The sequence below is a fragment of the Eucyclogobius newberryi genome, unplaced genomic scaffold, assembly GCF_026437365.1.
Source record: "Eucyclogobius newberryi isolate DKJ021-1_F unplaced genomic scaffold, fEucNew1.0.hap1 SCAF_11, whole genome shotgun sequence".
In the NCBI taxonomy this organism is placed as follows: Eukaryota; Metazoa; Chordata; class Actinopteri; order Gobiiformes; family Gobiidae; genus Eucyclogobius; species Eucyclogobius newberryi.
Genome location: NW_027315735.1, coordinates 37,068,152 through 37,093,151, shown reverse-complemented (window position 1 = coordinate 37,093,151; position 25,000 = coordinate 37,068,152). Strand labels below are relative to the sequence as shown.

The following is a 25,000-nucleotide window of genomic DNA, read 5'->3' as shown; positions in this document are numbered from 1 at the left end:
GTTTTTAGCAATTAAGCACCTGTTTTTAGCCTTTGAACACCTGATTTTAGCATTCAATCACCTGTTTTTAGCATTAAGCACCTGTTTCTAGCATGTAAGCACCTGTTTTTAGCCTTTGAGCACCTGTTTTTAGCCTTTGAACACCTGATTTTAGCATGTAAGCACCTGTTTTTAGCATGTAAGCACCTGTTTTTAGCCTTTGAACACCTGATTATAGCCTTTGAGCACCTGTTTTTAGCATTTAAGCACCTGTTTTTAGCATTAAGTACCTGTTTTTTAGCATTAAGCACTTGTTTTTAACAATAAGCACCTGTTTTTAGCCTTTGAGCATCTGTTTTTAGCCTTTGAACACCTGATGTTAGCATGTAAGCACCTGTTTTTAGCATTAAGCACCTGTTTTTAGCATGTAAGCACCTGTTTTTAGCCTTTGAACACCTGATTATAGCCTTTGAGCACCTGTTTTTAGCATTTAAGCACCTGTTTTAGCATTAAGTACCTGTTTTTAGCATTAAGCACTTGTTTTTTAACAATAAGCACCTGTTTTTAGCCTTTGAACACCTGATTTTAGCATGTAAGCACCTGTTTTTAGCATTAAGCACCTGTTTTTTAGCATTAAGCACCTGTTTTTAGCATGTAAACACCTGTTTTTAGCCGTTGAGCACCTGTTTTTAGCCTTTGAGCACCTGTTTTTAGCCTTTGAGCACCTGTTTTTAGCCTTTGAGCACCTGTTTTTAGCATTAAACAACTGTTTGTAGCATTTGAGCACCTGTTTTTAGCGTTTAAACTCTTGTTTTTAACATTAAGCAGCTGTTTTTAGCAATTAAGCACCTGTTTTTAGCATTAAGCACCTGTTTTTAGCCTTTGAACACCTGATTTTAGCATTCAAGCACATGTGTTTAGGCTTTGAACACCTGATTTTAGCATGTAAGCACCTGTTTTTAGCATTTAAGCACCTGTTTTTAGCATTTAAGCACCTGTTTTAACATTAAGCACCTGTTTTTAGCATTTAAGCATCTGTTTTTAGCACTCCACAGTACAGGCTGAAGCTTAGACTATTATCTGACCACTTTCTCCTCGCCGCGGGTCATGTGACTCTGGCGTGCGAGTGAAAGAAAAGGAAGCAAAACTCGAAAATATTGTTCAAATCCGTCTGGCACATATTTATGGAATAATAATCACACGTCCTGAGTCTCACATTCAACAAACCGGCTGGATTATTCGACTTTTTATTTGTGACGGCGACTCAAGCTAAGCTAAGCGGTTCGCGCTAGCGACGCCGCGGCTAACGGTATTTTTAAGAGCGTTTTCTTCACATTCTCTTTGTTTAAACGTCTCGTTTAAACTCCAGAGTGACTTATATGATATTAGTCGTTATGTTCACACTGACGACCACAAGAGGGCGCTCTAAGCGACGCAGAAGAATCTGCACTTCCTCTTCCTCTGGAGTTTGTGGAGTTGTTTAGAAGTGACACAGAGGAAGAAGAATTCAATGGATTTAGTGATTTGGGGTAAAACTGATGCTTTGCTAAACTTGTTAGCATGTTCTTTATGCTATAGTTATATCTGAATAACTGTTCATATGTTACGTTAACATACCAGACACTTACCACAGTTCTGTCTGTGCCTCATGTAGCTGAAGGTGTTAGCGTTAGCATACGTCATGTAGCTGAAGGTGTTAGCGTTAGCATACGTCATGTAGCTGAAGGTGTTAGCGTTAGCATACGTCATGTAGCTGAAGGTGTTAGCGTTAGCATACGTCATGTAGCTGAAGGTGTTAGCGTTAGCATACGTCATGTAGCTGAAGGAGTTAGCGTTAGCATACGTCATGTAGCTGAAGGTGTTAGCGTTAGCATACGTCATGTAGCTGAAGGTGTTAGCGTTAGCATACGTCATGTAGCTGAAGGTGTTAGCGTTAGCATACGTCATGTAGCTGAAGGTGATAGCATTAGCATACGTCATGTAGCTGAAGGTGTTAGCGTTAGCATACGTCATGTTGCTGAAGGTGTTAGCATTAGCATACGTAATGTAGCTGAAGGTGTTAGCGTTAGCATACGTCATGTAGCGGAAGGTGTTTGCGTTAGCATACGTCATGTAGCTGAAGGTTTTAGCGTTAGCATACGTCATGTAGCTGAAGGTGTTAGCGTTAGCATACGTCATGTAGCTGAAGGTGTTAGCGTTAGCATACGTAATGTAGCTGAAGGTGATAGCATTAGCATACGTAATGTAGCTGAAGGTGTTAGCGTTAGCATACGTCATGTAGCGGAAGGTGTTTGCGTTAGCATACGTCATGTAGCTGAAGGTTTTAGCGTTAGCATACGTCATGTAGCTGAAGGTGTTAGCGTTAGCATACGTCATGTAGCTGAAGGTGTTAGCGTTAGCATATGTCATGTAGCTGAAGGTGTTAGCGTTAGCATACGTCATGTAGCTGAAGGTGTTAGCGTTAGCATACGTCATGTAGCTGAAGGTGTTAGCGTTAGCATACGTCATGTAGCTGAAGGTGTTAGCGTTAGCATACGTCATGTAGCTGAAGGTGTTAGCGTTAGCATACGTCATGTAGCTGAAGGTTTTAGCGTTAGCATACGTCATGTAGCTGAAGGTGTTAGCGTTAGCATACGTCATGTAGCTGAAGGTGTTAGCGTTAGCATATGTCATGTAGCTGAAGGTGTTAGCGTTAGCATACGTCATGTAGCTGAAGGTGTTAGCGTTAGCATACGTCATGTAGCTGAAGGTGTTAGCGTTAGCATACGTCATGTAGCTGAAGGTGTTAGCGTTAGCATACGTCATGTAGCTGAAGGTGTTAGCGTTAGCATACGTCATGTAGCTGAAGGTGTTAGCGTTAGCATACGTACACCTATTCACCATGTTCTCTCATCTGTTATTATTATTTTATTATTTTAAACTTCATTTCGGGAAATGTTTGTTCTTGGTCTTGGATTTTATCATATACATTTCCCCCAAAAAATTCGACTTATATACGTTTTTTTCTTCTCGTGCATTATAGTCCTGAAAATACGGTAAATAAGTACTGCTGATGGCTCTGACCTGCTGCGCTCGTCTTCGTCGCTGCTGCCGACTTCATCGCTGGACGAGGAATATTCCGTGGCTTTGTTCAGGCGACTCTGGGCCGACTTCACGACCTTCGACACAAACAAGCGCGTCACGGAAACCATTTCAAACGACGTGTTCAGACCGAAAGAGCGAGTTTTTGACGAGTCGCACCTGCGTTTGGCGCGGCGGGCGGTGGCCCTGCTCCCTCTGCTGTGACAGGGAACTCTCCAGCCTCGAGCGTCCTGCGAAACACATGCACGATTATGCCAGATGCCCCGCCCAGATGGTACTGAAGAAAAGACTGAAGGACTGTGGGACTGTGGGACTGAGGGACTGAGGGACTGAGGAACTGAAGGACTAAAGGACTAAAGGACTGAGGGACTGAGGGACTGAAGGACTGAGGGACTGAGGGACTGAAGGACTGAAGGACTGAGGGACTAAAGGACTAAAGGACTAAAGGACTGAGGGACTGTGGGACTGTGGGACTGAGGGACTGAAGGGTTGAGGGACTGAGGGACTGAGGGCACCCGTTTTGGGACCAGAGGAGACAGATCCTTCCAGGCTGTTGCCCCCAGACTCTGGAACGATCTTCCGTTCTCCCTACGGTCACTGGACTCAGTTACTGCTTTTAAGGGTCAGCTTAAAACCTTTTTATTTAGTCGAGCCTTTTAAATGCACTTGTTTTACGGACTGATTTTACTGTATATTGTTGTATATGTATTGTTCACTGTAAGTTTTTTGTGTTTTTATTGTTTTATTCTGTGTTTTGTGAAGCACTTTGTGACCTCTATCTGTGAAAGGTGCTATATAAATAAAATTTACTTACTTACTTACTTACTTACTGAAGGATTGCGGGACTAAAGGACTAAAGGACTGAGGGACTGAGGGACTAAAGGACTAAAGGACTGAGGGACTGAGGCACTGTGGGACTGAGGGACTGAAGGACTGAGGGACTGAAGGACGAAAGGACTAAAGGACTAAGGGACTGAGGGACTGTGTGACTGTGGGACTGTGGGACTGTGGGACTGAGGGACTGAGGGACTGAGGGACTGAAGGATTGCGGGACTAAAGGACTAAAGGACTGAGGGAGTGAGGGACTAAAGGACTGAAGGACTAAAGGACTGAGGGACTGTGGGACTGTGGGACTGAGGGACTGAGGAACTGAGGAACTGAAGGACTAAAGGACTAAAGGACTGAGGAACTGAGGAATTGAAGGACTAAAGGAGGACTAAAGGACTGAAGGACTGAAGGACTAGAAGGACTGAGGGACTGAGGGACTGAGGAACTGAGGAACTGAAGGACTAAAGGACTAAAGGACTAAAGGACTAAAGGACTGAGGGACTGAGGGACTGAGGGACAGAAGGACTGAGGGACTGAAGGACGAAAGGACTAAAGGACTGAGGGACTGTGGGACTGTGGGACTGAGGGACTGAGGGACTGAAGGGTTGAGGGACTAAAGGACTAAAGGACTGAGGGACTGAGGGACTAAATGACTAAAGGACTAAAGGACTAAAGGACTGAGGGACTGTGGGACTGTGGGACTGAGGGACTGAGGGACTGAGGGACTGAGGGACTGAGGAACTGAAGGACTAAAGGACTAAAGGACTAAAGGACTAAAGGACTGAGGGACTGTGGGACTGAAGGACTAAAGGACTAAAGGACTAATGGAATAAAGGACTGAGGAACTGAGGAATTGAAGGACTAAAGGACTGAGGGACTGAAGGATTGAGGGACTAAAGGACTGAAGGACTGAGGGACTGAGGGACTAAAGGACTGAGGGACTGAAGGACTGAGGGACTGAAGGACTAAAGGACTAAAGGACTGTGGGACTGTGGGACTGAGGGACTGAGGGACTGAGGAACTGAAGGACTAAAGGACTAAAGGACTGAGGGACTGAGGGACTGAAGGACTGAGGGACTGAGGGACTGAGGAACTGAGGAACTGTGGGACTGTGGGACTGTGGGACTGTGGGACTGTGGGACTGTGGGACTGTGGGACTGTGGGACTGAGGAACTGAAGGACTAAAGGACTAAAGGACTGAGGGACTGAGGGACTGAGGGACTGAAGGACTGAGGGACTGAGGGACTGAGGAACTGAGGAACTGTGGGACTGTGGGACTGTGGGACTGTGGGACTGAGGGACGAACACAAGGTCAAGTTTATCGCGATATTAAACTAAGACGAAGACAAACCTGGACGATTGTTGTTGGATGAAGGACTCTCATGAGACATCGCACTGTTATCGTGCAGAGACACCGGGCTGCCACCGGGCTGCCACTAGAGGGAGACACACTCACGTTAGAGGATTAACCTGCAGAAGGACAAGGGACAATCGTCCAAACACCACACGTGCTAGAACGCCTCCTCGTCTCCATGGAGATATTCAAGTCTAATGACATCAGAGAGAAGCACAAACGAAACATGTCGCACCCAAAGATAGAACTAGGCCAAAACAAGACTAAAACTAGACTAAAATTAGACAAAAACTAGGCTAAAACTAGACCAAAACTAGGCTAAAACTAGGCTAAAACTAGACTAAAACTAGACCAAAACTAGACTAAAACTAGACCAAAACTAGGCTAAAACTAGACTAAAACTAAACCAAAACTAGGCTAAAACTAGACCAACACTAGGCTAAAACTAGGCTAAAACTAGACTAAAACTAGGCTAAAACTAGGCTAAAACTAGGCTAAAACTAGACTAAAACTAGGCTAAAACTAGACTAAAACTAGGCTAAAACTAGACTAAAACTAGGCTAAAACTAGACCAAAACTAGGCTAAAACTAGACTAAAACTAGGCTAAAACTAGACTAAAACTAGGCTAAAACTAGACTAAAACTAGACCAAAACTAGGCTAAAACTAGACTAAAACTAGGCTAAAACTAGACTAAAACTAGACCAAAACTAGGCTAAAACTAGACTAAAACTAGGCTAAAACTAGACCAAAACTAGGCTAAAACTAGACTAAAACTAGGCTAAAACTAGACTAAAATTAGACAAAAACTAGACCAAAACTAGGCTAAAACTAGGCTAAAACTAGGCTAAAACTAGACTAAAACTAGGCTAAAACTAGACTAAAACTAGGCTAAAACTAGACTAAAACTAGGCTAAAACTAGACCAAAACTAGGCTAAAACTAGACTAAAACTAGGCTAAAACTAGACTAAAACTAGGCTAAAACTAGACTAAAACTAGACCAAAACTAGGCTAAAACTAGACTAAAACTAGGCTAAAACTAGACTAAAACTAGACCAAAACTAGGCTAAAACTAGACTAAAACTAGGCTAAAACTAGACCAAAACTAGGCTAAAACTAGACTAAAACTAGGCTAAAACTAGACTAAAATTAGACAAAAACTAGACCAAAACTAGGCTAAAACTAGACTAAAACTAGGCTAAAACTAGGCCAAAACTAGACCAAAACTAGGCTAAAACTAGACCAAAACTAGGCTAAAACTAGACTAAAACTAGACTAAAACTAGGCCAAAACTAGGCCAAAACCAGACTTAAACTAGGTTAAAACTAGGCTAAAACTAGACTAAAACTAGGCTAAAACTAGGCCAAAACTAGGCCAAAACCAGACTTAAACTAGGCCAAAACTAGGCTAAAACTAGACTAAAACTAGACCAAAACTAGACCAAAACTAGGCTAAAACTAGACCAAAACTAGACTAAAACTAGACCAAAACTAGACCAAAACTAGACTAAAACTAGACCAAAACTAGACTAAAACTAGACTAAAACTAGGCTAAAACTAGGCTAAAACTGGGCTAAAACTAGACTAAAACTAGACCAAAACTAGGCTAAAACTAGACCAAAACTAGGCTAAAACAAGACTAAAACTAGGCTAAAACTAGACTAAAATTAGACAAAAACTAGACCAAAACTAGGCTAAAACTAGACCAAAACTAGGCCAAAACCAGACTTAAACTAGGCCAAAACTAGGTTAAAACTAGACCAAAACTAGACTAAAACTAGACCAAAACTAGACTAAAACTAGACCAAAACTAGACCAAAACTAGACCAAAACTAGACTAAAACTAGACTAAAACTAGACCAAAACTAGACTAAAACTAGACCAAAACTAGACCAAAACTAGACTAAAACTAGTCCAAAAATAGTCTAAAACTAGACTAAAACTAGACCAAAACTAGTCTAAAACTAGACCAAAGCTAGACCAAAACTAGTCTAAAACTAGACCAAAGCTAGACCAAAACTAGACTAAAACTAGACCAAAACGAGACTAAAACTAGAACAAAACTAGTCTAAATGCGTTAAAACAGCAACAAAAAGCCACAAAAACGAGATAAAAAGCGACAAGCGCTCCAGATCTAGATTTGGAAAAGCCTTGGGCCGGGGGGGCGTCATCACCTGGAGGACGCCCTGGTGTGTCTCTGGATCAGCTCTCTGCAGTAGAACTTTGAGGTCGTTCGCTCTGGGACCTGGAGACACAGAAAAACACTGGATTTGAAGATGAAATATTGTAGTATTTGTGGTACTAAATCGACATTGTGGGCCGCAGTATTGATACGTCACCAGGAGTACTTTTTTGTGACAGAGCTACAATTTGTTGCTTGTTTGGAGAAATAAAACCACATTTGACAAATGAAAATGATAAAAATGGGTGTGTCTCCTCTTAAGTTCTCGCCGGTCGTCGGTTTTGCGGCCGGTGCAGGTCTGACCTTGGGCGGCGTTTGCGGGTGGTCCCAGAACACGTCGTCGCTGGGCGATCGAGGAGTGAAGGGCGACAGGGGGGAGAGAGAGAGCGCCATGTCGGACAGAGAGCTGCTGTGGGCGGAGTCTCGGCTGGAGCGCAGGTTAGCGTTCTGCAAAATAAAACATACTGTTCAAAAAAAGACAAAAGGATTAAAAAAAAACAGCCCAAAGAACAAAAAGTGTCAGTCAAGTTTATGTCCCCTTATGTATCTGTCCCATCGGTCCATATCTAAAGGACACATGTCAGGGCTCAGATTCAGGATTTTCACTTGTGCAGCAGCAGCTGCTAAACAATCTGTTAATTTTTCGAAATTTGTACAGCAATTTGATAATTGCATAGCAAAACACAAAAGTGACTAACAATCAATATTATTATATATATATATATATATATATATTATACAAATTAACTTTTAAAGACTTTTTTTTTAAAAATTCTTGAAAAACAAATTAATCAACACAAAGTCAGATGGCCTTATTTACAACTTTCTTCCATATCATCATCATCAGATGACTATTTGCAGGAGTCTCATTTACATATTAATTGTCTTTACACTCGGAAAAATAAAGGTTGCTGTGGCGACCATCATGGTGTATTTTATGTGTTATTGAAATTGTACCGCTCTATTTGACGTTCCATTCCATTTTTCGTTTTGCTATTTGATGACGGTCCCTAAGTACTCTCGCCTCAGCTCCGGCTGCACATTTGATGACGGTCCCTAAGCACGCGTCTCGGCTCCATCTGCACATTCGGAGCCGTGTGATTCGCTGAGCCCAAAATACGCATCTGATTGTTAAAAACAGGTTGTGTCACTGCAGTGTAAATATGAATATTTTGGCTGTGAATGATCTGCAAAGACTTTTGTGTTTAGGATCTATTGACCTCTGACCTAAGTCTGAATCTGTGACGCTAACTTTACCTGTGGCTCCTCCCACTTTCAGACTCGATCTGAGACAGCAGCGGGACTCGTCATGACAACACTGCGTCCACATGTGTCATGCCGTTATTTACGATCGATTGACGAGTGATCAGTGCTTTTTAGGCACTTTGGTTTTACAATTGAACACATTTTTGTATCGCAAAAGCTGCGATACAAAAACACTTTTTTATGACGAATGCATCGCATTCGAGAGAAATTGCGTCGCATTTTGCGATACCGCTTATTCTGAACCCTGCATGTTCTGCTGAATGTCCCTCTTCTCTCTTCTGACCCTGTCCTCTCTCTGTTCCTCGTCACAAACTCATCTGGAACACGTTCAGCTTCATTCACACTAAAGTCCTCTCCCCTCCGAGCCTCAGAAACACTCGTTCTGAATCTCGTCCATCTGTGATGTCATGTTCTACCTGTGATGTCATGTTCCACCTGTGATGTCATATTCTACCTGTGATGTCATGTTCTACCTGTGATGTCATGTTCTACCTGTGATGTCATATTCTACCTGTGATGTCATGTTCTACCTGTGATGTCATGTTCCACCTGTGATGTCATGTTCTACCTGTGATGTCATGTTCCACCTGTGATGTCATGTTCCACCTGTGATGTCATGTTCTACCTGTGACGTCATATTCTACCTGTGACGTCATATTCTACCTGTGATGTCATATTCTACCTGTGATGTCATGTTCTACCTGTGATGTCATATTCTACCTGTGATGTCATGTTCTACCTGTGATGTCATATTCTACCTGTGATGTCATGTTCTACCTGTGATGTCATATTCTACCTGTGATGTCATGTTCTACCTGTGATGTCATATTCTACCTGTGATGTCATATTCTATGTTCTACCTGTGATGTCATGTTCTACCTGTGATGTCATGTTCTACCTGTGATGTCATGTTCTACCTGTGATGTCATATTCTACTTGTGATGTCATATTCTACATGTGATGTCATGTTCTACCTGTGATGTCATATTCTATGTTCTACCTGTGACGTCATGTTCTACCTGTGATGTCATATTCTACCTGTGATGTCATGTTCTACCTGTGACGTCATGTTCTACCTCTGACGTCATGTTCTACTTGTGATGTCATGTTCTACCTGTGATGTCATATTCTACCTGTGATGTCATGTTCTACCTGTGATGTCATGTTCTACCTGTGATGTCATATTCTACCTGTGATGTCATATTCTACCTGTGATGTCATATTCCACCTGTGATGTCATATTCTACCTGTGATGTCATGTTCTACCTGTGACGTCATGTTCCACCTGTGATGTCATATTCTACCTGTGATGTCATATTCTACCTGTGATGTCATATTCTACCTGTGATGTCATGTTCTACCTGTGATGTCATATTCTACCTGTGATGTCATATTCTACTTGTGATGTCATATTCTACATGTGATGTCATGTTCTACCTGTGATGTCATATTCTATGTTCTACCTGTGACGTCATGTTCTACCTGTGATGTCATATTCTACCTGTGATGTCATGTTCTACCTGTGATGTCATATTCTACCTGTGACGTCATGTTCTACCTGTGATGTCATATTCTACCTGTGATGTCATATTCTACCTGTGATGTCATATTCTACCTGTGATGTCATATTCTACCTGTGATGTCATGTTCTACCTGTGACGTCATATTCTACCTGTGATGTCATATTCTACCTGTGATGTCATGTTCTACCTGTGATGTCATGTTCTACCTGTGATGTCATATTCTACCTGTGATGTCATGTTCTACCTGTGACGTCATATTCTACCTGTGATGTCATATTCTACCTGTGATGTCATATTCTACCTGTGATGTCATGTTCTACCTGTGATGTCATATTCTACCTGTGATGTCATGTTCTACCTGTGATGTCATATTCTACCTGTGATGTCATGTTCTACCTGTGATGTCATATTCTACCTGTGACGTCATGTTCTACCTCTGACGTCATGTTCTACTTGTGATGTCATGTTCTACCTGTGATGTCATATTCTACCTGTGATGTCATGTTCTACCTGTGATGTCATGTTCTACCTGTGACGTCATGTTCTACCTGTGATGTCATATTCTACCTGTGATGTCATATTCTACCTGTGATGTCATGTTCTACCTGTGATGTCATATTCTACCTGTGATGTCATGTTCTACCTGTGACGCGCTCTGAGAATCTTCTGCTGGTTTTAACTCCATAAATCATCTCCAGACTCGCTCTGAGCTTGCATCTCTTTCAAGTGGTTTATTATGAGTGTAATTCCCTCTGTTGCCAGTAGATGGGGCAAAAACACAGTGAGTGCCATGGGAAACGACAGACACAGATGTAAACTAAAGGTGCAGAGGAGCACGTTAAAAGGCTAATAAAAATACAAATAATGCAGAATATTTGTCCTTTAATTAAAAGACAAGACCTCTCACGCCGTTTTGCTCCGCCCCCTTTATATTACGTATTTTTCATTTGTGTCAAAATGTCTACGCGACGCTGTTGAATTCTACGCGTCACCGTTTAAATCAAATTACAGAAAAACGTAAATAGAAGCGGGACATTTTTCCACTTTCTAAATCGTCAAAGTTGTTCCTGGTCAGTCGGCTCCGCCCCCGTCATCCATCTGTATGTTTATGCTGCAGTGAAAAGTACCCAGAACCCCGTGTGTTTCAGAAGAACACTGGGATAAAGAGTACCTGGAGTACCTGGTGTACCTGGAGTACCTGGAGTACCTGGAGTACCTAGAGTACCTAGAGTACCTGGAGTACATGGAGTACATGGAGTACCTGGTGGAGGTGAGCGCGCTGCATGGCCGGTGTACAGGGGCTGGAGCTGCTCCCCGACCCCAGCCTCGAGTGCACTTGACTGGGCAGCGCTGCAGCCATGATGGCCCGGGCCAGCTGCGACTCCTGGAGGTCCATCTGCGAACACCAACACGCGTGTGCTTTATCTGCTGACCACCGTGTCCGAGAGACCTACTCACGCTAAACCTACTCACGCTAAACCTACTAACGCCAAACCTACTAACGCCAATCCTACTCACGCTAAACCTACTCACGCCAAACCTACTCACGCTAAACCTACTCACGCTAAACCTACTCACGCCAAACCTACTCACGCCAAACCTACTCACGCTAAACCTACTCACGCCAAACCTACTCACGCCAAACCTACTCACGCTAAACCTACTCACGCCAAACCTACTCACGCCAAACCTACTCACGCCAAACCTACTCACGCTAAACCTACTCACGCTAAACCTACTCACGCCAAACCTACTCACGCTAAACCTACTCACGCTAAACCTACTCACGCCAAACCTACTCACGCCAAACCTACTCACGCTAAACCTACTCACGCCAAACCTACTCACGCTAAACCTACTCACGCTAAACCTACTCACGCCAAACCTACTCACGCCAAACCTACTCACGCCAAACCTACTCACGCTAAACCTACTTATGCTAAAACTACTCACGCTAAACCTACGAACGCCAAACCTACTCACGCTAAACCTACTCACGCCAAACCTACTCACGCTAAACCTACTCACGCTAAACCTACTCACGCCAAATCTACTCACGCCAAACCTACTCACGCTAAACCTACACACGCTAAACCTACTTATGCTAAAACTACTCACGCTAAACCTACACACGCTAAACCTACTCACGCTAGACCTACTCACGCTAAACCTACTCACGCTAAACCTACACACGCTAAACCAACACACGCTAAACCTACTCACGCTAGACCTACTCACGCTAAACCTACTCACGCTAAACCTACACACACTAAACCTACTCACACTAAACCTACACACGCTAAACCTACTCACGCCAAACCTACTCACGCCAAACCTACTCACGCCAAACCTACACACGCTAAACCTACTTATGCTAAAACTACTCACGCTAAACCTACTCACGCTAGACCTACTCACGCTAGACCTACTCACGCTAAACCTACTCACGCTAAACCTACTCACGCTAAACCTACACACGCTAAACCTACACACGCTAAACCTACTCACGCTAAACCTACTCACACTAAACCTACTCATGCCAAACCTACTCATGCCAAATCTACTCATGCCAAATCTACTCACGCTAAACCTACTCATGCTAAACGTACACACGCTAAACCTACAAACACTAAACCTACTCACGCCAAAACTACTCACGCTAAACCTACTCACACTAAACCTACTCACGCTAAATCTACTCACTCTAAACCTACACATGCTAAACCTACTCACGCCAAACCTACTCACGCTAAACCTACTCACGCTAAACATACTCACGCTAAACCTACACACGCTAAACCTACTCACACGCTAAACCTAAACCTACTCACGCTAAACCTACACACGCTAAACCTACTCACACGCTAAACCTAAACACGCTAAACATACTCACGCTAAACATACTCACGCTAAACCTACACACGCTAAAGCTACTCACACGCTAAACCTAAACCTACACACGCTAAACATACTCATGCTAAACATACTCATGCTAAACATACTCATGCTAAAACTACTCACGTTAAACCTACTCACACTAAACCTACACACGCTAAACCTAAACCTACACACGCTAAACCTAAACCTACACACGCTAAACATACTCATGCTAAACATACTCATGCTAAACATACTCACGCTAAACATACTCATGCTAAACATACTCATGCTAAACATACTCATGCTAAAACTACTCACGTTAAACCTACTCACACTAAACCTACACACGCTAAACCTAAACCTACACACGCTAAACCTAAACCTACACACGCTAAACATACTCATGCTAAACATACTCATGCTAAACATACTCACGCTAAACCTACTCACGCTAAACCGACACACGCTAAACCGACACACGATAAACCTACTCACGCCAAACCTACTCAGACTAAACCTAAACCTGATTGTAACATAAGTCTGCTGCTGCTCGACTGAACAGTCGTTCAAAGATCGATCCAGTGACGGATCAGAACCATAATCCAGGACAAACATCAGAACATGAATCGCTTTAATTCAACTTGTTTTGACTTTGTTCGGCTGGATTGAGTGTTTTCGTGTCGTTGCGATGTGCCTCGGCTCCGTGCCACCCCGGCCCCCCGCGCCCCCCGGCCGGCACCGGTGCGTGTTTACACAAAGGAAGAACTCATGAAACTGCGGAGTATCGTCGTCTTAGCCGGAGATCGTCACGTTATCCCGGCGGACATCCTAAGGAAAACGCAAAGTTTGACATGGTCTATAAGAGATCTTCTACCGAGAGTGTTTTTCAGACTTCCTATAAGTGATCTGTTCTTCTGTATCTACCTCTGTATCTACCTGCGTTGCAACAATGAAATTTCCCCATGTGGGACAATAAAGGAATATCTTATCTTATCTTATTAATGATTTGACGATGAGTCACATGTTGCAAAAGCGTTTGATACGACAGAAAGAGCCAAAGCGGAGCAGAGTTACCACTAAGCGCTGGTGGTTGAGCGAGCGGCCGAGCGGCAGAGCTGGAGCACTGGGCACAGACGGAGCACTGGGCATAGACGGGGCACTGGGCACAGACGGGGCACAGGGCACAGACGGGGCACTGGGCCCCGGGTTGAGGTCGTCCCTGGGCCTGGTCCGGTCCCTGGTCCGGTCCCGGCTCTGGTCCCGGCTCCGGCTGCTGTGGTTCTTGGCCCGGTCTTTGTGGTCGTGTTGCAGGGACAGCAGCGTGGTCTGGTCCTTGGGCAGTGTGCGGTGCGACCTTCTGCCCACGGAAGGCTGCTGCTTAGGCTGAAGCGGAGCGCATCTCTGCAGCGACACGTGAAGCACACAAGAGCAGACGCACCTCAGCACACGCGTGACCAACACAGACACGGGAGAGTTTCATTTCGACAAACACTGACGGTTCGTGACAAGAACGATCTCTGAGACAAAAGCAGCGCATTCAATATGAAAATCATTAAATCATCAACATAAACATGAAAAGTGTCTCATAAAGTCTTATATCTGTCTAACTCTGAGCACGGGGACTGAGCACCTGGGACTGAGCACCTGGGACTTAGCACCTGGGACTTAGCACCTGGGACTTAGCACCTGGGACTTAGCACCTGGGACTTAGCACCTGGGACTTAGCACCTGGGACTTAGCACCTGGGACTTAGCACCTGGGACTTAGCACCTGGGACTTAGCACCTGGGACTTAGCACCTGGGACTTAGCACCTGGGACTTAGCACCTGGGACTTAGCACCTGGGACTTAGCACCTGGGACTTAGCACCTGGGACTTAGCACCTGGGACTTAGCACCTGGGACTTAGCACCTGGGACTGAGCACCACTTTATAACCGACAGTAACTCCATGATATTTAAAAAGAAAACGAGGCTGAATATTAATATTAAAGCAGAAAAAGGATTGATTTGAAAGTGGATTGAGTCATTAGTTTGAAAGTGAAGAACAAATCAAATCAAAACAATCAAAGCTGCAACAATTAATCAACTTTAATCAGTCGACTATTAAAATAATCACATTTGTATTTTGATCTTGTTTTTATGGACTAAATAGACTCTAAAAACACACGAAAAGAGCTTTTATGACAAATACACTTGCATTATTGAATATAAATGTCAATAAAATAATAAACTATGACTGATTTATATAAATAATACACTTTATTCTCAGAATTACAGCTTTATTTGGTTGAAAATGTGTTTAAAAAGTCTAAAATATTTCATAATTTGCAGCTGTAATAAGCACAATGCACGTCGCTCAAACACGTCAAATCCACAAAAGCGTTTAAATCAATCTAAATAAAAAAATATATAAATGAAAGAGTTTTTACCGGGTCCTGCGCGGCGTCCTGCGCGGCGTCCGGCGGTCTCACCAGAACGTGGCCGCTCCTCTGCCGCTCACGGTCCTGAACAGAACACGGCTCTCGTTACTCCAGTATCAGCACGCCAATAACGCGACAATAACGCGCCAATAACGCGCCAATAACGCGCCAATAACGTGCCAATGACGCTCCAATAACACAGCAATAACGCGACAATAACGCGCCAATAACGTGCCAATAACGTGCCAATAACGCTTCAATAACACAGCAATAACGCGCCAATAACGCGCCAATAACGTGCCAATAACGCTCCAATAACACAACAATAACGTGCCAATAACGCTCCAATAACACAGCAATAGCGTGCCAATAACGCGCCAATAACGCGCCAATAACGTGCCAATGACGCTCCAATAACACAGCAATAACGCGACAATAACGCGCCAATAACGTGCCAATAACGTGCCAATAACGCTTCAATAACACAGCAATAACGCGCCAATAACGCGCCAATAACGTGCCAATAACGCTCCAATAACACAACAATAACGTGCCAATAACGCTCCAATAACACAGCAATAGCGTGCCAATAACGCGCCAATAACGCGCCAATAACGTGCCAATAACGCTCCAATAACAAAGCAATAACGCGCCAATAACGCGCCAATAACGTGCCAATAACGTGCCAATAACGCTCCAATAACACAGCAATAACGCGCCAATAACGCGCCAATAACGTGCCAATAACGCTCCAATAACACAACAATAACGTGCCAATAACGCTCCAATAACACAGCAATAGCGTGCCAATAACGCTCCAATAACACAGCAATAACGCGACAATAACGCGCCAATAACGCTCCAATAACACAACAATAACTCGCCGATAATGCGCCAATAACACAGCAATAACGTACTAATAACGAGGCAATAACACGCCAAAAACGCCCCAATAACGCGCCATTAACGCACCAATAACGCGCCAATAACGAGGCAATAATGCCCCAAAAACGCGCCAATAACACGTCAGTAACACGCCAATAACACAGCAATAACGCAGCAATAACGTGCCAATAACACGTCAGTAACACGCCAATAACACACCAATAAGACACGCCAAGACGACGCGCCAATAACACGCTGATAAAGCGCCAATAACGCGCCAAGAACATGCCAATAACACAACAATAAGACACGCCAAGACGACATGCCAATAACACGCCGATAAAGCGGCAATAAAGCGGCAATACCACGCCAATAACGCGCCAATAACACGGCAATAACGCGGCAATAACGCGACAATAACACGCCAATAACACAGCAATAAGACACGCCAAGACGACACTCCAAGACGACACGCCAATAACACACCAATTGCACTGAAAAAAAACATCATTTAAAGTTTAAAATGAGGAGCTTTAAAGGGACAAACATAAATCCATGTTTGATGTGGAAGAATCCGGACGTTTGAGACTGAAATATTCAAAGTGAAGAAGAAGCTCACGCCCCAAAGTCTGAATATTTCATAACGACTGATTTACTTATGAAGGAGACTAAGACCTGGACTGAGACCTGGACTAAGACCTGGACTGAGACCTGGACTGAGACCTGGACTGAGACCTGGACTAAGACCTGGACTGAGACCTGGACTAAGACCTGGACTGAGACCTGGACTGAGACCTGGACTGAGACCTGGACTGAGACCTGGACTGAGACCTGGACTGAGACCTGGACTAAGACCTGGACTGAGACCTGGACTAAGACCTGGACTAAGACCTGGACTAAGACCTGGACTGAGACCGGGACTGAGACCTGGACTGAGACCTGGACTAAGACCTGGACTGAGACCTGGACTAAGACCTGGACTAAGACCTGGACTAAGACCTGGACTGAGACCGGGACTGAGACCTGGACTGAGACCTGGACTAAGACCTGGACTGAGACCTGGACTAAGACCTGGACTAAGACCTGGACTAAGACCTGGACTAAGACCTGGACTAAGACCTGGACTAAGACCTGGACTGAGACCGGGACTAAGACCTGGACTAAGACCTGGACTGAGACCGGGACTGAGACCTGGACTGAGACCGGGACTGAGACCTGGACTGAGACCTGGACTAAGACCTGGACTAAACCAGGTCTAAACCAGGATTAAACCATAACCCAAGTACGTCTTCACGACCCCGGTGACACGACCCCGGTGACACGACCCCGGTGACACGACCCCGGTGACAAGACCCCGGTGACAAGACCCCGGTGACAAGACCCCGGTGACACGACCCCGGTGACACGACCCCGGTGACACGACCCCGGTGACACGACCCCGGTGACACGACCCCGGTGACACGACCCCGGTGACACGACCCCGGTGACACGACCCTGGTACGTCTCATCTCATTTCTCATCTTTTGGGCCCGTCGCCTGAAATCGCCGGTACAAATGATTCAGATAAAAACCCTGTAATTAAACTCGTGTGAATTAAAAGTTAACGAAGCTTAGAACGAGCTCGATGTTGAGGCTAATGTGAAGCGAAGAGCCAATCACGCGCCGCCGAGCTGCACGGCATTAAAAAGAGCTAAAACGGACGAGAAAGTCACTGATGGCTAAACCAGGTTTAAACCAGGTCTAAACCAGGTCCAAACCAGATCTAAACCAGGACTAAACCAGGTCTAAACCAGGTCTAAACCAGGACTTAACCAGGACTAAACCAGGTCTTAACCAGGTCTTAACCAGGTCTAAACCAGGTCTAAACCAGGACTAAACCAGGACTAAACCAGGACATAAAATAAGTCAACCAAGATTAGAATTACAATAGTTTACTAATAGTTATCTAATTGATGTATTTGGATGTATGTGTTGTACTTCTGCTGGTGTCCAGGTGGTGGCGCTGCTGTAACGTCTCAAACTGCTGGCTTTATTCTGAGACGTTCCTTATTTAAAACAAAGACAAAACTTTTTAAATCATAAATTGAACTCGAGTTAATCTGCTGCTCAAACAGACAGTTCATTATGAGTCCATCTCTGGTCGTCGTCGGCAACAGAAGTCTCACTGTTCATTTGAAAGTGGCAGAGGTTTTATTACAGGTGGCGAGATAACCACACTTTAGACTTTATTCACACAAAATGAATCCATCTTTTTAATTGGAGACGAGATGAAGCTTTGAAATGAAATCATAAATAATATTTTAAAATCTATGTCACATGAAGCTTCAGTATCGGACTTTATTCTTTTAAACAAGTTTGTTTTTCCTCCAGAGTAAAAGCGGCTCAGTCTGAGAAGAACCCTTATCTATTTAACATGTGACCACCAAACATGTGACCGCCAAACATGTGACCGCCAAACATGTGACCGTCAAACATGTGACCGTGAAACATGTGACCGTGAAACATGTGACCGCCAAACATGTGACCGTCAAACATGTGACCGCCAAACATGTGACCGTCAAACATGTGACCGACAAACATGTGACCGCCAAACATGTGACCGCCAAACATGTGGCCGTCAAACATGTGACCGCAAAACATGTGACCGCCAAACATGTGATCGCAAACATGTGACCGCCAAACATGTGACCGCCAAACATGTGACCGCCAAACATGTGACCGCCAAACATGTGACCGCCAAACATGTGATCGCAAACATGTGACCGCCAAACATGTGACCGCCAAACATGTGACCGTCAAACATGTGACCGCCAAATATGTGACCGCCAAACATGTGACCGCCAAACATGTGACCGCCAAACATGTGACCGCTAAACATGTGTCCGCCAAACATGTGACCGCCAAACATGTGACCGTCAAACATGTGACCGCCAAACATGTGGCCGTCAAACATGTGACCGCCAAACATGTGACCGCCAAACATGTGACCGCTAAACATGTGTCCGCCAAACATGTGACCGTCAAACATGTGATCGCAAACATGTGACCGCAAAACATGTGACCGTCAAACATGTGACCGTCAAACATGTGACCGCCAAACATGTGACCGCCAAACATGTGACCGCCAAACATGTGACCGCCAAACATGTGACCGCCAAACATGTGACCGCCAAACATGTGACCATCAAACATGTGACCGCCAAACATGTGACCATCAAACATGTGACCGTCAAACATGTGACCGTCAAACATGTGACCGTCAAACATGTGACTGTCAAACAGGTGACCGCCAAACATGTGACCGCCAAACATGTGACCGCCAAACATGTGATCGCCAAACATGTGACCGCCAAACATGTGACCGCCAAACATGTGACCGTCAAACATGTGACCGCCAAATATGTGACCGCCAAACATGTGACCGCCAAACATGTGACCGCCAAACATGTGTCCGCCAAACATGTGACCGCCAAACATGTGACCGTCAAACATGTGACCGCCAAACATGTGGCCGTCAAACATGTGACCGCCAAACATGTGACCGCCAAACATGTGACCGCTAAACATGTGTCCGCCAAACATGTGACCGTCAAACATGTGATCGCAAACATGTGACCGCAAAACATGTGACCGTCAAACATGTGACCGTCAAACATGTGACCGCCAAACATGTGACCGCCAAACATGTGACCGCCAAACATGTGACCGCCAAACATGTGACCGCCAAACATGTGACCATCAAACATGTGACCGCCAAACATGTGACCATCAAACATGTGACCGTCAAACATGTGACCGTCAAACATGTGACTGTCAAACATGTGACTGTCAAACAGGTGACCGCCAAACATGTGACCGCCAAACATGTGACCATAAAACATGTGGCCGCCAAAAATGTGACCGCCAAACATGTGACCGTGAAACAGGTGACCGCCAAACATGTGACCGTGAAACATGTGACCATGAAACATGTGACAGTCAAACATGTGACCGTCAAACATCTGACCGCCAAACATGTGACCGCCAAACATGTGACCGCAAAACATGTGACCGCAAAACATGTGACCGCGAAACATGTGACCGCCAAACATGTGACCGTCAAACATGTGACCGTCAAAAATGTGACCGCCAAACATGTGACCGCCAAACATGTGACTGCCAAACATGTGACGCCAAACATGTGACCGCCAAACATGTGACCGCCAAACATGTGACCGCCAAACATGTGACCGTCAAACATGTGACCGCCAAACATGTGACCGCCAAACATGTGACCTCTAAACATGTGACCGTCAAACATGTGACCGTAAAACATGTGACCGCAAAACATGTGACCGTAAAACATGTGACCGCAAAACATGTGACCGTCAAACATGTGACCGCCAAACATGTGACCGTGAAACATGTGACCATGAAACATGTGACCGTCAAACATGTGACTGTCAAACATGTGACCGTGAAACATCTGACCGCCAAACATGTGACCGCCAAACATGTGACCGTCAAACATGTGACCGCCAAACATGTGACCGCGAAACATGTGACCGCCAAACATGTGACCGTCAAACATGTGACCGTCAAACATGTGACCGTCAAAAATGTGACCGCCAAACATGTGACCGCCAAACATGTGACCATAAAACGTGTGACTGCCAAACATGTGACGCCAAACATGTGACGCCAAACATGTGACCGTCAAACATGTGACCGTCAAACATGTGACCGCCAAACATGTGATCGCCAAACATGTGACCGTCAAACATGTGACCGTCAAACATGTGACCGTCAAACATCTGACCACCAAACAAGTGACCATCAAACATGTGACCGCCAAACATGTGACCGTCAAACATGTGACCGTCAAACATGTGACCGTCAAACATGTGACCGTCAAACATGTGACTGTCAAACATATGACCGTCAAACAGGCGACCGCCAAACATGTGACCGCCAAACATGTGACCATAAAACATGTGGCCGCCAAAAATGTGACCGCCAAACATGTGACCGTGAAACATGTGACCATGAAACATGTGACCGTCAAACATGTGACCGTCAAACATCTGACCGCCAAACATCTGACCGCCAAACATGTGACCGTCAAACATGTGACCGTAAAACATGTGACCGCAAAACATGTGACCGCCAAACATGTGACCGTCAAACATGTGACCGTCAAAAATGTGACCGCCAAACATGTGACCGCCAAACATGTGACCATAAAACATGTGACTGCCAAACATGTGACGCCAAACATGTGATGCCAAACATGTGACCGTCAAACATGTGACCGTCAAACATGTGACCGTCAAACATGTGACCGCCAAAGATGTGACCGTCAAACGTGATCGCCAAAAATGTGACCGCCAAACATGTGACCGCCAAACATGTGACCGTGAAACATGTGACCGTGAAACATGTGACCGTCAAACATGTGACCGTCAAACATGTGACCGCCAAACACGTGACCGCCAAACACGTGACCGCCAAACACGTGACCGCCAAACATGTGACCGCCAAACATGTGACCGCCAAACATGTGACCGCCAAACATGTGACCGTCAAACATGTGACCGTCAAACATGTGACCGAAGGAAAACATTTGACCTGAGGGAAAACATGTGACTGAGGGAAAACATGTGACCGAGGGAAAACATGTGACCGAGGGAAACATGTGACCGTAAAACATGTGACTGCCAAACATGTGACGCCAAACATGTGACCGCCAAACATGTGACCGCCAAACATGTGACCATCAAACATGTGACCGCCAAACATGTGACCGCCAAACATGTGACCGCCAAACATGTGACCTCTAAACCTGTGACCGTCAAACATGTGATCGCAAACATGTGACCGCAAAACATGTGACCGCAAAACATGTGACCGTCAAACATGTGACCGCCAAACATGTGACCGTGAAACATGTGACCGCCAAACATGTGACCGTGAAACATGTGACCGCCAAACATGTGACCGTGAAACATGTGACCATGAAACATGTGACTGTCAAACATGTGACCGCGAAACATGTGACCGCCAAACATGTGACCGCCAAACATGTGACCATAAAACGTGTGACTGCCAAACATGTGACGCCAAACATGTGACGCCAAACATGTGACCGTCAAACATGTGACCGTCAAACATGTGACCGTCAAACATGTGACCGCCAAACATGTGATCGCCAAACATGTGACCGTCAAACATGTGACCGTCAAACATGTGACCGTCAAACATCTGACCGCCAAACATGTGACCATCAAACATGTGACCGCCAAACATGTGACCGTCAAACATGTGACCGTCAAACATGTGACCGTCAAACATGTGACTGTCAAACATATGACCGTCAAACAGGTGACCGCCAAACATGTGACCGCCAAACATGTGACCATAAAACATGTGGCCGCCAAAAATGTGACCGCCAAACATGTGACCGTGAAACATGTGACCATGAAACATGTGACCGTCAAACATGTGACTGCCAAACATGTGATGCCAAACATGTGACCGTCAAACATGTGACCGTCAAACATGTGACCGTCAAACATGTGACCGCCAAAGATGTGACCGTCAAACATGTGATCGCCAAAAATGTGACCGCCAAACATGTGACCGCCAAACATGTGACCGTGAAACATGTGACCGTGAAACATGTGACCGTCAAACATGTGACCGTCAAACATGTGACCGCCAAACATGTGACCGCCAAACACGTGACCGCCAAACACGTGACCGCCAAACATGTGACCGCCAAACATGTGACCGTCAAACATGTGACCGTCAAACATGTGACCGTCAAACATGTGACCGAAGGAAAACATTTGACCTGAGGGAAAACATGTGACTGAGGGAAAACATGTGACCGAGGGAAAACATGTGACCGAGGGAAACATGTGACCGTAAAACATGTGACTGCCAAACATGTGACGCCAAACATGTGACCGCCAAACATGTGACCATCAAACATGTGACCGCCAAACATGTGACCGTCAAACATGTGACCGCCAAACATGTGACCGCCAAACATGTGACCTCTAAACCTGTGACCGTCAAACATGTGATCGCAAACATGTGACCGCAAAACATGTGACCGCAAAACATGTGACCGTCAAACATGTGACCGCCAAACATGTGACCGTGAAACATGTGACCGCCAAACATGTGACCGTGAAACATGTGACCATGAAACATGTGACTGTCAAACATGTGACCGTGAAACATCTGACCGCCAAACATGTGACCGCCAAACATGTGACCGTCAAACATGTGACCGCCAAACATGTGACCGCGAAACATGTGACCGCCAAACATGTGACCGTCAAACATGTGACCGTCAAACATGTGACCGTCAAACATGTGACCGCCAAACATGTGACCGCCAAACATGTGACTGCCAAACATGTGACGCCAAACATGTGACGCCAAACATGTGACCGTCAAACATGTGACCGTCAAACATGTGACCGTCAAACATGTGACCGCCAAACATGTGACCGCCAAACATGTGACCGTCAAACATGTGACCGTCAAACATGTGACCGTCAAACATGTGACCGTCAAACATGTGACTGTCAAACATATGACCGTCAAACAGGTGACCGCCAAACATGTGACCGCCAAACATGTGACCATAAAACATGTGGCCGCCAAAAATGTGACCGCCAAACATGTGACCATGAAACATGTGACCGTCAAACATGTGACCGTCAAACATCTGACCGCCAAACATCTGACCGCCAAACATGTGACCGTCAAACATGTGACCGTAAAACATGTGACCGCAAAACATGTGACCGCAAAACATGTGACCGCCAAACATGTGACCGTCAAACATGTGACCGTCAAACATGTGACCGCCAAACATGTGACCGCCAAACATGTGACCATAAAACATGTGACTGCCAAACATGTGATGCCAAACATGTGATGCCAAACATGTGACCGTCAAACATGTGACCGTCAAACATGTGACCGCCAAAGATGTGACCGTCAAACATGTGATCGCCAAAAATGTGACCGCCAAACATGTGACCGTGAAACATGTGACCGCCAAACATGTGACCGTGAAACATGTGACCGTGAAACATGTGACCGTGAAACATGTGACCGTCAAACATGTGACCGCCAAACATGTGACCGTCAAACATGTGACCGTCAAACATGTGACCGTCAAACATGTGACCGAAGGAAAACATTTGACCCGAGGGAAAACATGTGACTGAGGGAAAACATGTGACCGAGGGAAAACATGTGACCGAGGGAAACATGTGACCGTAAAACATGTGACCGTCAAACATGTGACTGATGGAAAACATTTGACCGAGGGAAAACATGTGACCTAGGGAAAACATGTGACCGAGGAAAAACGTGTGACCTTCAAACATGTGACAGTCAAACATGTGACCGTCAAACATGTGACGTCAAAAATGTGACCGAGGATAAACATGTGACTGAGGGTAAACATGTGACGTCAAACATGTGACCGTCGAACATGTGACGTCAAACATGTGACCGAGGTTAAACATGTGACATCAAACATGTGACTGAGGGTAAACATGTGACGACAAACATGTGATGTCAAACATGTGACCGAGGGT

General features: G+C 45.1%; 1 protein-coding gene across 1 annotated transcript in view; it reads right to left on the bottom strand.

Moving 5' to 3' along the window:
- The window catches only part of LOC140346519 (mitogen-activated protein kinase kinase kinase kinase 4-like), a 103,944-nt gene that overhangs the window by 34,513 nt on the left and 44,431 nt on the right, over positions 1–25,000 (bottom strand). The window contains exons 15-22 of the mRNA XM_072432632.1: positions 15,522–15,596; positions 14,167–14,538; positions 11,474–11,608; positions 7,727–7,870; positions 7,416–7,486; positions 5,159–5,181; positions 3,220–3,290; positions 3,043–3,137 (exon numbers count right to left, since the gene is read on the bottom strand). Coding sequence (XP_072288733.1) covers positions 3,043–3,137; positions 3,220–3,290; positions 5,159–5,181; positions 7,416–7,486; positions 7,727–7,870; positions 11,474–11,608; positions 14,167–14,538; positions 15,522–15,596 — 986 coding nt within the window. The remainder of the gene's footprint in view (positions 1–3,042; positions 3,138–3,219; positions 3,291–5,158; positions 5,182–7,415; positions 7,487–7,726; positions 7,871–11,473; positions 11,609–14,166; positions 14,539–15,521; positions 15,597–25,000) is intronic.